At 48.2% G+C, this 17634-nt stretch overlaps 1 protein-coding gene across 1 annotated transcript in view; it reads right to left on the bottom strand.

The window, feature by feature from the left end:
- The window catches only part of Cnbd2 (cyclic nucleotide binding domain containing 2), a 62982-nt gene that overhangs the window by 32401 nt on the left and 12947 nt on the right, over positions 1-17634 (bottom strand). The window contains exons 4-8 of the mRNA XM_032904581.1: positions 10312-10449; positions 6252-6305; positions 4528-4691; positions 1354-1510; positions 794-945 (exon numbers count right to left, since the gene is read on the bottom strand). Coding sequence (XP_032760472.1) covers positions 794-945; positions 1354-1510; positions 4528-4691; positions 6252-6305; positions 10312-10449 — 665 coding nt within the window. The remainder of the gene's footprint in view (positions 1-793; positions 946-1353; positions 1511-4527; positions 4692-6251; positions 6306-10311; positions 10450-17634) is intronic.

The raw sequence follows: 17634 nt of genomic DNA, 5'->3' as shown, positions 1-17634 counted from the left end.
AATATTTATTAGCTGAGCATTGTGTGTGCTTGGTGTCATGACAGCGGGAAGATAACAGTGGTGGAGAGGCCAAACTGATCCCTGTCTGCACATTGCTGTCAGATATGCCATGCAAACTATGAAACAATTACACCATGGAGGGCCACAGCATGGGTAGACTTTTCAAGGGATACAGGGTACAACAGAATAGTAAATAGGGTACCTCTCTATTCTGAGGTGATAACAGATGGGGTACATTAAATGAAATACAACACTGAGACCTTGTTTTGGTTCGGTTTGGTTTTTCAAGACAGGTTTTGCTGTGTAGCCTTGGCTTTCCTGGAGCTCACGCTATAGATGAGGGTATCCGTGAACTCACAGAGCTCTGCCTGCCTCTGCCTTGTAAGGGCTGGGATGAAAGGCGTGTGCTAGCATCACCCAGACACTGTTTTTTTTTTTTTTTAAATTAGACGTGGCATGTCACCGTCCTGAGCCCCAGCACCCTCATCTACACACTGAGGAAAAGGAGCAGCCTCACAGGATTGAATATGAGGCAGGAAGAACACAGAGTACAGAGGATTCAGCCCCTGCCTGGCCCAGCGGCTCGGCCTATGTCAGTTACTCTCAGCTGCTATTCCTCCAAGGGAGAGAGCTTTGAGCCGAGATAGGAGGGCAGTACTTGGAGTCTGGCTACATAGGAAAGCTGGATGGGGATCTCCAAGCACCCAAGGCCAACAGCAACCACCAGTGTGTTTCTAATCGCAGGCAAAGCCAAATCCAGGGAAAGGGGAAAGACCGAATGAGGTGGGGTTACCTAAAAAAGTCGTATCGATACTGAGTTTCCTTCTGAACCTCGTCGCCTAGCTTGTTTGCAAGGAAATCCTCTCTGTCGACCACCAGGAACTCTGTGTCCTCCATGCAGACCACTGTGGCCCTTCTTACTGCCGTGCTCAGAAGGCCCATTTCCTGGGGGGTGGGGGGAGTAACAAGGACAAGGACAAATGTGACACTACACTCAGTCCTGCCTCCATCGTCCCTGCCTCTGGCCACCTCCAGACTCCCATTCACCCTCCTGCTCTGTATCTGTGGGAAAGAGACAAGAGGTCTGAACAGGCCAGAGGGGAGGGAGTGGAGAGGCCTCTGTGGAGGGTGGGGCATCCCTGCAGCTATGAGGGGCAAAAGGTGATGCAGGATACAGGTGGAGAGATCAGCAGTCTAAGTGGTCAACACTGACAGGTGAGGAAGGCCTGGAGCCCATGTGGGCCAGTGACTTGCACAGAGGACAAGACTGGGGCCTGGGTAAGCGGCTGGGGCGGGAGTCCTCTCATACTCCGACCCTGAGCCCCGGAAGTAGAGCCCTTCCCCGTGGCTTACCCCGAAGAAGCCACCCTTGTGCAGCAGTGTTGGGTGAGGGTCCAGAAAAGCACTGCTCCCATCTTCGTCCTCGGTCACGGCCACCGTGCCCAGGTAGATGAAGTAAAAGCTATTGCCCCTCTGCCCCTTCTTGACGATTACACGCCGGCGACCAAACCTGGGAAAGGTTGTAGAGGGAGGGCTTTATTTAGGAAGTGTTCCAGACTCAGCGTCGTGTGCTTGGGGACGTGAGCCTTAGAGTAGAAGAGACTTCTGTCAGGCAGGGAGGGCCCTTCGCTCACACCTAGCCAGTCTCCTGCCTCAGTTATGCCGAGGTTTTCTGGAAGCAGCAGCTGCTTCAGTTTGGCTCACTGTTGGTTAAGCTTAGCATCTGCGAGTGTTTGACTGATAGCACGTGACCGGAGGTGCCCAAGGCCATGGAGACAGAGAAACTGAGCAGTGACAGGCACTGGCTTTAGAGTCACACCGGGACCAAATACTGGTCCTGCACGTGGCTGTGTTACTGTGAGCAGGTCATCTGGTTGAAGCTCGGTTTCTCTTGTCTGAACTACAGGCGACAGGCCTAGGAGGAGATAGAGAAGGGGGCCAGTGGAGGCACTGGTGCCAAGACTGAATACCCAGGTTTGTTATAAGAACCCACGTGGTGGAAGAAGAGAACTGACTCCCTCAGGGTTGTCCCCTGACCTCCATGGAGATACTGCACATGCCCCTCCCAAATTAAAGATGGGGGGAGCATCATCCCTCTGGTAGCGCTGTATGCCACACAGGACACACGTACCCAAACCTAGTGCTAATAGGATTCTTTAATGAATCCAGACGCAGCTAATATAATGGATGGAATTAAAGGAAGGAAGAAAAAGAGAAGAAAAAAAATGTCAAGGCTGACCCATGAGATACTCTTTCCCTCCGGAGTCAGGCTGAAGGTGGCCTTTAGGAGATAGGGCGACTGGTTTAGCACTACAGGGAGGGAGACTGGGCCTGGGGGCATGGGTCTGCCATCTCAGCTGAGAGGCTAAGGCAAGAAGATCCCCAGTTCGGGGCTTGCCTGGGCTACAGGGTGAGTTTGAGGTTATCCAGGACAACTTAGTAAGACCTTGTCTCAAAACAACAACAACCACAAAATGTGAAAAGGGGCTGTGGCTGCTCCAGAGACATTGCGAGTCCCAGTACTAGAAGACAGACCCGGGACAGACATGGTCCTCTCACACTGGCCCACAAGCTCTAGCTGTGACTGCCTTTTCAGATGAGCATCAGGGTCTTCCCTGGGGCTGGGTTTTCTTTCTAGCTGAAGACCTCTGTCTAAAATGCTAATTCCTGGTCCCAGGGGTAGCTAAAAATTAGCAGGGGGCTTTAAGGATCATCTCTTTGCCCAATCTGCCCCCTAATCTCTCTATCTGGAACACAGTCAGCATTTGGCATTATTTCACTAATGAAAATTCCAAGGCCCAAAAGGTTAAGTGGCCAGCTCAGAGCCACACTGGGACAGAAGTAGCATTAACCGCTTGCTCCATGATTCCCTCCCTCACGGTCTGAGACCCTGTAGACGCCATGCTGCCAGCTTGCCTTTCTTTCTCCCTTTATTCTGTCTCTTTGCCTCTCTCATTCTTGTTCTTTTAATGTGGAATCTTTACAGAAAAGAGTAAACTGCTCTTCTCCCCTGGAAGTGAGTGAAGGAAATAGTTCTCCCTGCTGGAATGTCCTGATCTACACGTCCATATTGCATTAGTGTAGATTTGTGTGGAGGCCAGAGGCTAACTCTCAGGAGCTGCCTCTCCTTCACTTTGTGGGTCCAAGGGATTGAGCTCAGTTGGTCACACCTAGAGCAAGCACTTTACACCCTAAGCCATCTAATACTGTCTGCTCTAGAAGGCTCATGACCAAGCCATCTTGCCCAGGGAATAGCCACCCTTGTCATAAGGGATCATGCGTCAGTCAGAAGGTATCTAGATCTACAGATAGTAGTACGTGTGGCCTGTAAGATCACCAAAGCACAAACCTACAGTGATTTTATACCCTGGGTTTTCAAAACAGGTACCCTAACCTCAATCTCCTAGGGTGCCCCCAGGAAGTCACTGAGATGGCCTCCCAAGAAGTCACTGAGATGCCCCCCCAGGAAGTCACTGAGATGGCCTCCCAGGAAGTCACTGAGATGGCCCCCCAGGAAGTCACTGAGATGGCCCCCCCAGGAAGTCACTGAGATGGCTCCTCAAGCCACAGTTCCATAAAGCCTCCATGGCTTCTTCAGTAAAAGGTAGTTACATGATATCATATACTATGAGCTCTTTTTTTTTTTTTTCTTTTTTTTTTTTTTCGGAGCTGGGGACTGAACTCAGGGCCTTGGCTCCCAGGAAGCGCTCTACCATGGCTCCCAAATCCCCAATCCCGCTAGGAGCTCTTTTTTTTTTTTAAAGATTTATTTATTTATTATATCACTGAGACTGGCTGTCTTCAGACACACCAGAAGTGGGCATCAGATCCCGTTACAGATGGTCGTGAGCCACCATGTGGTTGCTGGGAATTGAACTCAGGACCTCTGGAAGAGCAGTCGGGGCTCTTAACCACTGAGCCATCTCTCCAGCCCCCGCTATGAGCTCTTTAACAGACTGGTAAAGACTAATGTTTTAAATACATAAGATAAAACCCCAGCAGAATCAATATTTGGGAGTTGCAAGATGGTTCAGTGGGTAAAGGCACCTGTCACCAAGTTCAATATCAGAAACACATGTGGCGGAAGGAAAATGACTCCTGTACATTGTCTCTGACATCCACACATAATATATACATACATACATACATACATACATACATACATACATACATACATACAAGCTAGGTTTATTTGTGCACGTTTTTAATCCCAGCATTTGGGAGGCAGAGGCAATCAGATCTCTGAGTTGAGAGCCTGGTCTACAGAGTGAATTCCATGACAACTATGGCTACACAGAGAAACACCTGAAAAATATGTGAACTGGGCTCTGATCCGATCTAGCCCAGTTCCCTGTGTGGTCAATTCAGATTCCAGGACTGTAATCCGAGGACGCTCAGTAAGTGACTAAGCTGTGTTGCTACCCTGACCAGGGAGTTCTCAGGAGACCTGCCGTGTCTTTCCCCTCTGGGATCCTCCTGCCTCGTCTCACCTGAGTCTGGGAGCCAGGGGCTGTCCCCCTCACTGACCTTTCGAAGCGCATGACCTTGGCCAGGAGCAGCTGCAGATACTCTGTGTAGTTGCGGTAGCAATCTAGAACCTGAAGGATATTGCAGAGGTCTTGGATTTCCTCGTCTGTCCTCCAGGATGGCTTCTTCTGTGTGATAGAAATGGCCCTCGGAGGGAAGTGACCCTGGGAAGACATGGCCAGAGGATTCTAGCAGGCAACTCTCCATTATTGTTGCTTGTATGCTCTCCTGTTCTATGCACAGAAGTGGCTGACACGGACTACGGGCTGTATGCCAACCATCAGAGTGAGCATCTTACAAACCCATCTCACAACATCTTCATCCAGCCCAAGAAACATTCCCATATGGATGAAGGAACTCAGAAAGTAGCCCTGGCACCTGCCAAAGCAGGGTATGGGGCTGTCTTGCTCCAGGACTTGATGGTCCCCAGCACAGGCACATGGCAACCAGGGGAGAGCTGCCCTTGTCCAGTCCGGCCCAACTCACTGGACTGCCACTGTCTACAGGCTGTGCCAGCCACTCTGAATATTCCTTCTGAAGCCCTCTTGCTTTTCTCAACTCCTGTGCACAAAACATCCCTCAGAATTCTCTGGCACTTAGACAGGTCCCTGGTTTTTCCTGGGTGAATCAGCCCTTCCATGTCTAGCGTTAGGCATCTGCTGCTCTGAAAAACTGAAGAAACGCGGAATTCAGACTTCCCTCACTACGCTGCACTAATGAGGGGACATGAGAGATCGGGTTGTGTCTTGGAGAGCCACGTAAGAGGACCCACACCTCCAAGGGGTAGGGTGGAGCAATGGAATGGACACAGTGTTGTTAGTCCAATGACAAAGTTCTATTCTCCCTCTTTCCTCAGAGCACAAATGGGTCAGGCCAGGGTTGCATCAGGTCTGAGAGAGTGAGAATGTGACTGATTCCTATAAATAGATAGGTCCCTTTAACTTTAAAATTGGATATTAATAAGAATTTAATATCCAGGATTTGGTGATTAGAAGAGAGGAAGGTAGTGACAGTGCTTGACTTCAACGACCGCACACATCACAGAGGCCAAAAGACCCATACAGATGAAAAGCCCTTCTCTCTCTCTTTTTTTTAATAGATTCTTTTTTTTTAATTTATTTATTTATTATGTATACAACATACAGCTTTCTGCCTGTATGTATGCAACTACAGGCCAGAAGAGGGCACCAGACCTGATTATAAGTGGTTGTGAGCCACCATGTGGTTGCTGGGAATTGAACTCAGTACCTATGGAAGAGCAGACAGTGCTCTTAACCTCTGAGCTATCTCTCCAGCCCCCGGAAAGCCCTTCTCTTGTCAGAGCGGGGCTGCAGCTTAAAAGAACATCCAACATGCCATGTGCCGGCATCCCTCAGAGAGTTCAGGGCCAAACCACAATGCACCCACAGCCATGGCGTTTCCCACAACCCGGCTCTCTTCTCCTCTGGCTGGCCATCTGTATCTTCGCTTCTGTTTTCTGTTGTTTTCCTGTTAAGTCCAAGCCTAGAAACTCCCACATCGGCTCTTCTCAGTGAAACAGTGGTAACAGTTGATATGCCAGGGCCAGGGGACAGGAGCACTGTGATTAGAACTGAGTGGCCGCTTCAGAGTGCCACTGGTGGTCGCAGAACCCGAACTAACACCAGCTATGTCCGGTGCTGAAGCCAACTGAAGAGCAGACCCACCCTGACCCACAACACAGGGAAAGATGGCGTTCCACACACCTCCTCTGCGGCAAAGTCCTGGGTGTCAAACGAGATGCGGCCTTGCTTCTTTTTCTGAAAGAAAGGACACAGAGAAAGGAGAGTCAGCGAAAGTGCCCCTGGAGTTCTACATCGGAAGCCCTTCTATCTACCCAGGCCACGCTGGAGAATGGGAAGCCTCTGCAGACCTCCAACCGGATGTTTCGTTATCGCCTCGGCTCAAACCCCCAGACTGTGCCCTACGCCAGCATCAACCACAAACTGTGAAGGCCGAGGGGCATGGTAGTGAGAAGGAAACTGCAGCAGGGAAAAAAAGAATAAGGGAGAAAAGGAAGAGGAGAAAGAAGTGGACAAACCAGATAGCACGGAAGTGGGGAAAGGAGGGGACAGGTGAGGCAAGCTTTGTTAAGCTTCTATAGCAAGTCAAACATGGCACGTCTTCGTTCTGTCGCTCTACTCTGTCAATAGAACAAAATGGGCTTTATCAAGTCACGTACAACGGTCGGCTGGCCCAGTCATGTCCACTGGAAGCAGCAAGAGTCACAAAGCCAACACAGCTGTTTGACACAGTTCCAGGAGAGCTGGGCCAGACGCTGCAACCGCTGTCCTTCTGTCGCTCACGTTTGGCTTTTGGCCTCTGCATTATGATTCACTTTATGTCTTTTCCCAAGAAAATTGTGTCCGAGTCTTTCTAGGAAAAGTCTTAAACTTACTTAAACTTCTGCTTCTAACTTTATCTGGCCCTAATGAGAGGACATGAGACATCAGGTTGTATCAAGTCTTTATGCCCTGGAGATCATTAAGCAGAGGCAACACTAGTAAGCTGGGAACTCCTAAATGAGACCATTACTCCAGAAATAATCTTGTCTGCCCCGAAACAAAAACAGTATAATTGGTGCAGGGTAAACAGAAACAACTGAGACTAGGTTACAGATTCCAGGTCCCCTTTTATAACACTCAGAGTTCCCTGCATATGTAGTTTAAAGACAGGGCGTCGTACAGGGTACATCCCTGGTGGAAAAGAACTCGGGAAACAAAATAGGGTCACTAAAGTAAACTTCTACTTTATAGCACAGATGACGAAACAGCAAAAGAAATCGGGTATTAATACTTGCTATTCATAAAAAGACCTGTCCAGATAGTTTCTGTTTGTCTGGAGTACTTTAAAACTCAAATTCTGCCAGCCTAGAAGCCAGGCTGTCATATAATCAATGTGTCTGCTTTGGAGGAGATACTCTACATAAAAATGTAAATCTGATAATAAAAATAAAACCTGTTCTCCTTGTATTTTCTAATTGTGACTCAACTTGTAACCCTGGAGAGGCAATGAAAACTCAAACACTAAAACAGATAATCATTGGTCTGTCTTTATCCCGTGAAAGCTCTCTAAATAAAGAAGGGCCTGATTGCTGGTCAGTCAGAGCTGCAAGATGCTCCTGACCACTGCCTGGCTCACTCCTCTGCAGGCCACCCTGTCAGCACCTTGCCAGAGAAGCCCTCCTCACCCCCACATCCTAGCAGCCAGCCACATAGAAAGTGGCCAAGCCAGTGCGTGGCCAGGGTGCTGGTCTCTGGCCAGATACCTGATGCCTCGCCCGCTGTGACGTGCTGTCTTTTCCACCTCCTGAAAACAGCTGTGACTACTCACCAGAGACCCTCAAGATTGGGCCTGTGGGGGTCCCTCAGAGAAAGGGGGGCAAGCACAGAGAGGATCTTTAGACCCTCACAGCTCTCAGCTCCCCACCTGTACCTCACTGCCAACTGAAAGCCTTCTCTTCCACCTGCACATGGTCTCCAGGGTGCCAGAGCAGAGAGACTGTGGAGGGGGCTCCATCTATCTGGCTATGAGGGAGTTGCCATCCATGCTGGGGTGGGGCTTTCCAATGGGGCAGCTGTTGAGGGGTACATACCTATGCTCCCATATGGCCCCTCCCTTGTGCCTCTCTGTAAGTAAGCACAATAAACTCAATGGTTCTCCAAGCTACCCTTCCTTGAATGGAATCAGTACTTTGCTCTGTTGTTGGTGTCCTATCTGGAGTGGGTGGACATTGGTTGGGATCCCCCCCGGGAAAAATTTACACAACAATGCCTTCACCCCATCACCTTCTCATTTCTCGATTCAAGTGGTGCTCCTCAGGGAAGCTCACAATGGGAGAGAGAGGTGCTCGGAAATACAGATTCTCATAGTCCATGAAAAACTAGCCTCCACCTGCCCCCCAAGTTCCAGCCCCGCTCTCCAGTTGACAGCCACATGACCCCCTGTAGTTGCCATTGCAAAGTTTCTTCTTTACTGGAGGCCACTCTGACTGGGCACTGTAGTGAGGTTTGACTTCACACTCCCCTGATGTCATCCCTCCCTCTGGATCATGTGTTCCCCATTGCCTATGTATAAGCCCCAGTGAGACAGGGCATCCTTCCTGAAAACAAAGCCAAGCATCATAGACTACAGTTCTGGCCTATCTCTCCCACATCCCATGGGCCAGTTGAAGACCTGTGGGCTTTGAGCGGTGCTATCAGAGAATGAATGCTTTGGGATGTCTCTAGGATAGGAGAGCCCTGCCTCTCCAGCCATTACATTGGTCCTACCTCCTGCTAAAGCTTAATTTACTAACTAGATAACTGTCTGGAAAAGAAGGGGAGTGGAAGTCCACCTTCCTATCCCCCTCTTTCCCTCTCTTCAGCCTCTGTCCTGTAGAACTCGTTCTGGGAAAGTTCTTGGAACAAGATGTTAGCTGCAGAAGGCAGAGGGCTGGGTCTAATCACTCGTGGCCCAAGAGGAAAATGGTTATGGCTGGTCTGCATACTGAGCTGGGGAAATACTTACCTTGGGCCGGGATGGCGACACAGAGCACCAGTGAAGATATCTTTGGGGAAATGGAACAGATAGCAGAATGGGGAGCGCAGCAGTTGGGATGAGAATGCTCCCAGGAGACTCACATATTTGAATACTTGGTCCCCAGTTGGTGGAACTGTTTGGGAAGGGTTAGGAGGTGTGGCCTTGTTGGAGGGGATGTGTCCCTGGGGGCAGGCTTTGAAGTTTCAGAAAGACTCCTGAGATTTCCAGGGCTCAGTCTCAGCTTCCTGCTTGAGGATCAGAGATGAGCTCTGGGCTCCTGCTCCAGCACTAGGCCTGCCTGTCTGATGCAACGCTCTCTGCCATGATGGTTATACGGTCTAACTTAAGCCGCAGATAAATCCTCGGTCAGTTGCCTTGATCATTGTATCTTATCACAGCGATACAAACGCGAGACAGTGGACAACCAATCGCCATCTCTAAGACAAAAGGGGCTTGTGATTTACTGTTAAGATGAGGTATTTTAGGTTGAGACCTTCTTTACCTTGAAAATAGGGTCCTCACAGCAAACAGGGCCCTGGAAATGTCCCCTTTCTTTAGTGAAGATAGAAAATGGTGAGTACGCTTGCCTACCAAGCAAGGCCCTGGGTTCAGTCCCCAGCTCCAAAAAAAAAAAAAAAAAAAAAAGGAAAAAGAAAAAGAAAATGGCGAGTACACACAGCTTAAAACACTCAAAAAAAATCCTGGTTCTGTTGTGGCCCCTGACTCCTTCAGGCTGCTGTAATTACAGTTAGAAAGTGTACCATGCCTCTCTCACTGCTGAGTTTCGGTTCACATGGACAGACATGTATAAGCAGAACACCTCTGGCCAATGCTTCCTGGAGGAGGAGGAGGAGGAGGAGGAGGGGTAGTGGGGGGAGGAAGAGGAAGAAAAGGAAGAGGAGGAGGAAGAGCAGCAGGAGAATCTGGACAGGAGGCCCCATTTCCTCCCCTACTCTCTATCTGCCCTAAACTCAGAGCTGCCACCATTCTGCACCAGAGACCTGCCCCAGCCAGCACTCCCATGACAGGCCATGAAAGGCTGTCTAATTCAGGGTTCATTCTTAGGCAGCCTACTTGCTTGATGAGGTCCCCTCTTACCCAATGTGAGGCGGGGACGAACAAAACAGGTAGATTTCCCACACCTGCTTTCCCTTGGTTTTTTCCCCACAGTTGGCTTTGAGTGAGGGCTGGGAGATGTGCTGTACCGGCTAAATCCCAGCACCCTTTCTTAGCTGGGCGACTTACATCCCAGAAGGAGAAGGTAGGATGCTTCTTTTGAGCAGGCTCAATGATCTGATACTCCCGGAATCCCCTGAGGCCTTGACGGAACATCTTACACACCCGACTCATCAGGATGATGGCCACAGTGAGCTGGTACAGTCCCTGGAAGCAGAGTGAACCGGGTCAGTGGAAGCCATCTGCCTTCAGGGCTGAAATGCAGTGCTGTGTTAGGACAGTGCTTACACAGTCACAAGTCTTGTTTTAGGGGGAGGTCTGGGATCCTGGAGGGCTGTGGTGCTGGTTTGGAGGTACTGGGGGTGGAACATAGTACCTTGGGCATGCTAGACAGGGCTCAGCTACAACGCCACTCTCTCAGGGGGTTTGAAAACAGTTGAAATTTTGTTAGTAGGTTTAAACCAGCCTGGGCTAGTACAGATGACATTTGGGGCATTCTCCCCACTGGGAGCCAATTGATAAACATTTGCCAGTGCACTGATCTTTTTAACTTTTGTGGAAAAATAAAGAACATAAGTAACTCTGTGTGCGTGCGAGTGTGCGTGCCCAGATGAGAGTGTGTGAATGAATGGCCGGGGGAAGCAGAGACGGACAAGGCCATGGATTCTCTAGGCTGAGTGTCTCTCCAGGCTTTCAAAAGGAAGGCAGGCCCACCGACAGCCATTCTTATTTTGATTGTTTATCTATTGGTGTGGTGACTGTCCACTCATTTACTGATTACATTTATGGTCTTCCGTATGCTAGTAAGGACTCCACCACAGAGCTCTGCTCCCAACTTCTAATGCCAGGATGTTAGTTCAAGAAGACTTGTGCTGCAATGAAGGCTAATACAGCTGCATAATTTTAAGCCATTAAATAATAGTGATTTGGGGGCTGTCAAGATGGCAGCTCAGTGGGGTTGGGGATTTGGCTCAGTGGTAGAGCGCTTGCCTCGCAAGCACAAGGCCCTGGGTTTGGTCCCCAGCTCCGAAAAAAAGGAAAAAAAAAATGGCAGCTCAGTGACTAAAGACACTTGATGACAAACTCAAAGATTTAAACTTAACACCCGGAACCTACAGGGTGAAAGGAGACTTATCCTCTGAGCTCCACATGGGCAACAAGCCGTGCATGTGTAGGAGCATATACACACAAATAAATATGAGATGCCTCTAAATGTTAAACGGTGGCGGTGTGTTACATCAACGATAGGAAGCTAATACCTAACCTGAGCCACCTGTCATTTCTCTGGGGATGTGGAACTGGACTGAGGGCAAACACGCCATCCATCCCAGACTGAATTTGGGAGTCAGGACGGACATCATCTACTAGCCAAGCAGATACGTATGTAGGACAGTGAAGAAGTCCAGACTTTAACAATCTAAAAGTCAAGTAAGACCTTCATGTCTTCACGAAGTCAATCTCTCGAGGAAAAAGGAATGGGGATGTTTTAGGATTGTAAAATTTAGAAGAAAAATTCAAGGGACGTTGAGTGAGCCTTCGCGTCCATGACGGCAAACTACAAAGGCCTGGAGAGACACTCAGTAAAGCTGAGACACACACAGGCCTGAGGAATAACCTCTAGGAACCATATAAAAAGGCAGATGTGCTGGCACACGCTGGTCATACCAGCAAAGAGGAGGGCAGATAGGCAGATCCTGGGCCTCACTGGTCAGTCAACTTGGCACATTCCAGGCCAGTGAAAGTCCGTGTCACACACACACAGACACACAGACACAGACACACACACACACACACACACACACACCCCAAAGTGAATACTGCTTCAGGAACAATACCTTCAGTTGACCTATGACCTCTGCACACATGTACACACAAATGCACCCACTCCAACATATTTTTTTTTTTAAAGAATGGGTCTCATTGTATAGACCCAACTATTCTAGAACTTGCTATGTAGATCAGGCTGGCCTCAGACTTACAGAGACCTATCTCACTCTACCTCCCAAATGCTAGGATTAAAGGCACACAATACCACACCTAGCCTGTACAACATACTTTAAAGTTTTTATTTATTTTATGTGTGTGGGTGTTTTTCCTGAATGTTGTGTATGTGTCTGGTGCCTATAGAAGCCAGAAGATGCTATAGGACTGGAATTACAGATGGTTGTGAGCTCTCCTGTAGGTGCTTGGCATCTTTAGAAGAGTAGTCAGTGCTCTTAGCCACTGAGGAACCTTTCCACTCCCACTCACCCCGTGCCACATACACACTTGAAAGGTAAACAAAGGAGGATCAGGAGTTCAAGGTCATGTTCCACCTCACAGGGAGTTCCAGGCCAGCCTATCTCAAAAATAAAAATAAAAAGTAATAATAATCATAAGAAGATATTTTAAGAGGCAAATAAAGAAAATAAGGCTATAGTGTACATGATTTTAATGAATTTAGCATTTTCTTTATGTTTTTTTCTAAGCAGGGTTTCACGTAGCCCAGGCTGGACCTTGAACTTTGAATCCTCCTATCTCTACCTCCTGAGTGCTTGGATTACAGGTGTGTGCCACCAGTCCTAGTTTATGGTGCTCTAGGGATCTAACCCAGGGTCTCCTGCACACTAGACAAGTGCCCTATCCACTGAGTACACCTTAGCATGTTTTCACTACTATGAGGACACTCTGGTTACACAGATTGATAGGTTGATTGGGTTTTTTTCCAGACAGAACTTCTCTGTGTAGCCCTGGCTGTCCTGGAACTTGCTCTATATAGGCTGGCTTCGAACTCTGAATTTTGCCTGCCTCTACCTCCTGAGTGCCAGGATTAAAGGTGTGCACCACTACCACACAGCTAACGTCTTTATCTTTATCTTTCATAAAAATCTGCAATCTGTCAGCTAGTCAGTTGGATCAGCAGGTGTACTTGTCCAGAAAGCCTGGTGACCTGGATCCAATTCTAGGAACCCACAAAGGTTCAGGGAGGTGAAACTCCACAAAGTTGTCCTCTGACCCACTACACCACCACATGCCATGAGCCATTCTCCTTCCATATCATGTACATACACATACAGGTGCATATATGTACAATGGCAACTTCTTAATGTTTTGTTTTGGGACTCGTTTTGTTTATATATTTATGTGCAGGGATGTTTCGTCTGCACGTTCATCTGCACACCAGAAGAGGGTGTAAGATCCCATGGGTCTACTGCTATACGATGGTTCTGAGCCACCATGTGAGAGCTGGGAACTGAACTCAGGACCTCTGTTAGAGTCCTAGTGCTTTGAACCATTGATCCATCTTTCCAGCCCTCTGTTTTATTTGTTTGTTCATTTATTTATTGAGACAAGGTCTCATTATGTAGATGAGGCTGGCCTTGAGCTCACAGAAATCTACCTGCCTCTGCCTCCTGGGTGCAAAAGGAAAAAAAAATTAAAGAAAAAAATGCTTTAAAAAGTCAATGTTCGAGCTAGAGAGATGGTTCTGCAGTTAAGAGCATTGACTGCTCTTCCAGAGGATCCGAGGTCAAGTCCCAGCATCCACATGGCAGCTCACGCCTGTTTGTAACTCCAGTTCCAGTGGCTCTGACTCTCTCACAGAGACATGAAAGCAAAAATACCAATGTAACGTAAAAAAGTTTTAAAATCTAAAAAAAAAAAAAAAAAGGCAATAGGATTCTTTTTCTAAATATGCAATTTGCTTTCAAATTAATTTAGTCAACACAGGAGCTTGGGTATGTCTCAGTGTTTGAAGCCTGAGTCCTAGATTCACTGCCCAAAAAATAATCGTTTCATGTATCTATGTGTTTTCTTGAATAACCTGTTTATATTCTGTTCGTTTTGTTATGAACTATTCATATTTTTAAATAATTACGGAGGTTAAAAAGTCTCAGCGGTGGTGCATGCCACCTCCTGCACTCAGGGGGCAGGCGACTGAGTTCAAGGTTAGCCTGGTCTACAGAGTGAGTTCCAGAACAGCCAAGGCTACACAGAGAAACCTGTCTCAAAAAAACCTAAAAAGCAGGGAGAGGAAGGAAGGGAGGGAGGGAACGAGGGAAGAGAAGGAAAGAGGGAGGGAGGAAGATGTGTTGGCCTTTCTGGGAAGCCCAGAAACCACACAGCTGAGAGGAGAAGGCATCCCAAGGAAAGGGGATCCTGAGGCAGGAGAGCTCCCCACGCAGCGCTGAGAGGAAGTCTCTGCAGCTTCCGGGAGGGTATCCGTGGCCGAGCTGGGGAGTTCAGGAGCCTCAGCCTCTCTCCTTCTCTTCACTTCTCATCATTGTTTCTCAACTTCCGGGAGAGGTTTATTGGAGGGTCCAGGGTGAGGAAGGAGCAATCCAGGAACGACTGGCTATGCTCCCGGGAGGCAGCAGACAACAGGGAATTGGACAGCATGCAGTACTTACATATAGGGTTTTTGGGGGTAGGGGGTGGGGGTGGATCTTTCTCAATAACCTGGGGAAGGGTCTGTTGAGGGGCTAGAGATGGCCTTTGTGGCAGTTACAGAGGCTGAAATTGCCGTTCTGACAGGGAGGCCTGGGGAAGGGGCCTGGCTGCTGGAGCTCTTCCAGAGGTGGTCTGGCCACCTCTTTGCCTTGAGGGTTTACAAAGTTTACAAAGGAGTCCAAGGCAGGGGAAGCTTCCTGCCCCATGTGCACACTGCCTGCTAGTCATGTGACCGTTACATGTAAGGCAGTTTGTTGCACTGTTTTTCTCCTCTGTAAAGAGCAGTGACATTAGCACCTATGTGGGTGTCCCCCTGAGGGTAGGTGAAAAAGGAAGTTTTACTATCCTTTGCTGTTCTACCATTTTTTTTTTTCTTCCTCTCCCTTCCAGAAAGAATGGGTAAGAACGTGATCTCAGAGCTCACCCAGGGGTGGAAGGCTATAGAGCAGGGATCATAATTCAGTTCTGAGCAACTCTGGATCTTCTTTCTGTCAAGTGGTGAAATCTGAGAGGTGCAGAGAGACTACCATTCCTCAAAAGCCTATCCTATGCCTACTGCTTCCTCAGTGCCTGCTCTCTCAAATCTTCTCCCAGCCTGAGGCCTGACTCACTTCTGCCATGTGGACCTGCCAGTTATGACACATCCTATTTCTCCTCATGGTTCCAAAATTGGCAAGTGGCACAAGTGGGCCTTTTGCCTTTCGTGGGGGAGGACCATCTTCCCCTATCAATCAGAATGGAAACAAATAGCTTCCCTCAGTGGGAAGCTTCTTATTCCTCACACCCCGCCAACAGCTGCCGGAAGCCTGGTTCCAAGAGAACCTTATTCTGAGAAGTTATTGATTGTACGAGCAAACATGCTGGAGGGAAGGGAAGGCAATGGTACAATATCAGAATCTTTAATATTTAATGAGCTGTCATGGGCACTGTGCTTGCAAGCCAGAGGGGCCTTAGTTTCAACCCTCCTTATAAAGACACTTGGGGCTCAGTGTCTAAATGACTGCCAGAGTCATTGAACAGTCTTAAAGTAAAAGGCATCCAGCTATAGATTAGGGCATTCAACACTTCAGGCCAGGGTTACTCTGAGACTTGAGACACTAGTGAGTGGGCCATGGCTTTGTGCCAGAAGTCACATCAAATCAGTACAAATCAGAATCCTTCGATCGACTGCAAGAAAATGCCGAAAGCTGGTAAAGTCAATGAGTCTGGGTCCTAAAAGCAGAGAAGAAAATGACAGCAGTTACAGTTCGATGCTGTCCTAGGGAGCTGCACTCCCCATGACAACGGCTATTACCCCAATTTGTTTTTGTATCAAGATCCTCAGTTAAAAAAAAAAAAACTGGGATTGCAAGTACCACAGGATACACCTTTCTTTCTAGGTGTTTCTGCAGCCAACCCCCAACCACTAGAGAGATAGAGTACTGGATGTAGCAAAGACAGCCAGAACAGAGGCGTGAACTGGAGAGCTAGAGGTGTGCCCTGGGCGAGCATCTGCTCAGACTGCATCTAAAGGGAGCCATAGTAGACTTTTGTATACACACACACACACACACACACACACACACACACACACACACACACACACACACACACACTGCACACACCATGTTCCAACACAAATGCACAAAAAACTAAGAAATCATTAGAAAAGGTCTGTGGACTTATATGCTTGTTTCCTGGGTTTACTACTGGACTATATCATATTATACAAGATATTACTATTGGGGAAAACTAGGTGGGAATCCCAGATCTCTTTTCTTTGTACTACTCTTACACCCTCTGAGCCTATAACAGCTTCATCTGCAGGAGTTCCAGTGGGACTGGAGCTGTGACTCAGCAGATAACAACACTTGCTGCTGTTGCTCTTGGGGACCTGGCTTTGGTTCCCAGCACCCACACGGCAGCTCACAACTTGTAACTCCAGTTTCAGGAGATCCCACACCCTCTTTTGGCCTCTGTTGGCCTTTGCACGTACAAGGTACATATATACTCATACAGGCTTGCACACATACACAGAAATACAAAAAGAACAGTATGGCTAAAAAAGAAACATTACAAAACAATAAGAAAAAAAAACCCAGAAGGATGCAAGAAACAAGAAAGATGTCAGGTGAGAGACACAAAATAGGAAAGAGAAAATAAATAACAGAAAACAGACACTAATCATGAACAACCGAAAAGCTCAAAAGGCTTGGCCCGTTTTAAAACGAGATCAAGACGGCATGGTGGCACATGCCTTTAATCCCAGCAACTCACTCACAGGGCAGCTGGATATCTGAGTTCAGGATCAGCCTGGTCTACAAGGCGAGTTCCAGGACAACCAAGGCTATTATACAGAGAAACCCTTTCTTAGGGGTGGGGGGAGGGAGAGGGAGAGGGAGCGAACACTAAAGACACAGCAGTCCACCGATGAGGTAAAGGAAAGGGGTGGCTTTTGAGAAGCGAATCAAGTCACTTCAGAAACAATATATGCGAGCCTTGTTGACGACAGAGGAGAAGGCTGCAAAGAAGAAGCTGGAGCTAGACATAAAGGAGAAAGGTGACAGGAGCTTGGCATGGAGTGTAGGTGGCTCTGGATTCCACTCCCAGACAGATCTGCAAAAGAAAAAACATGGAAGGGGCCAAGAAATCCTGTAGTCAGTGATTATGGGAGTGAGAGAGAGAAGAGGGAGATATAAGAATATGTATTGTTTTTTTTTTTTTTTTTTAATGTGGCATTGGGATGAAGCCAAGAGCTCATTAAGGGAGCTCAGTCAAGTGCTTGCCCAACAAGCACAGAGACTTGAGCTTGATCCACCTACATAGGAAGCCAGGTGTGGTGACACATGACAGCAGTCCCAGCAGCCCCGGGCACAGACAGTGGACCCTCGGGGTCTGCGGTCAAGCAACCTAGCCTAGCCTACACAGTGAGCTCCAGGCAAATAAGAGAACTTGACTCAAGAAACAAGATGGGTGACTGGAGAG

This window comes from Rattus rattus, chromosome 5, assembly GCF_011064425.1.
Source record: "Rattus rattus isolate New Zealand chromosome 5, Rrattus_CSIRO_v1, whole genome shotgun sequence".
In the NCBI taxonomy this organism is placed as follows: Eukaryota; Metazoa; Chordata; class Mammalia; order Rodentia; family Muridae; genus Rattus; species Rattus rattus.
The sequence above is the reverse complement of the archived record's forward strand: the minus strand, read 5'-3'. Positions and strand labels throughout refer to the sequence as shown.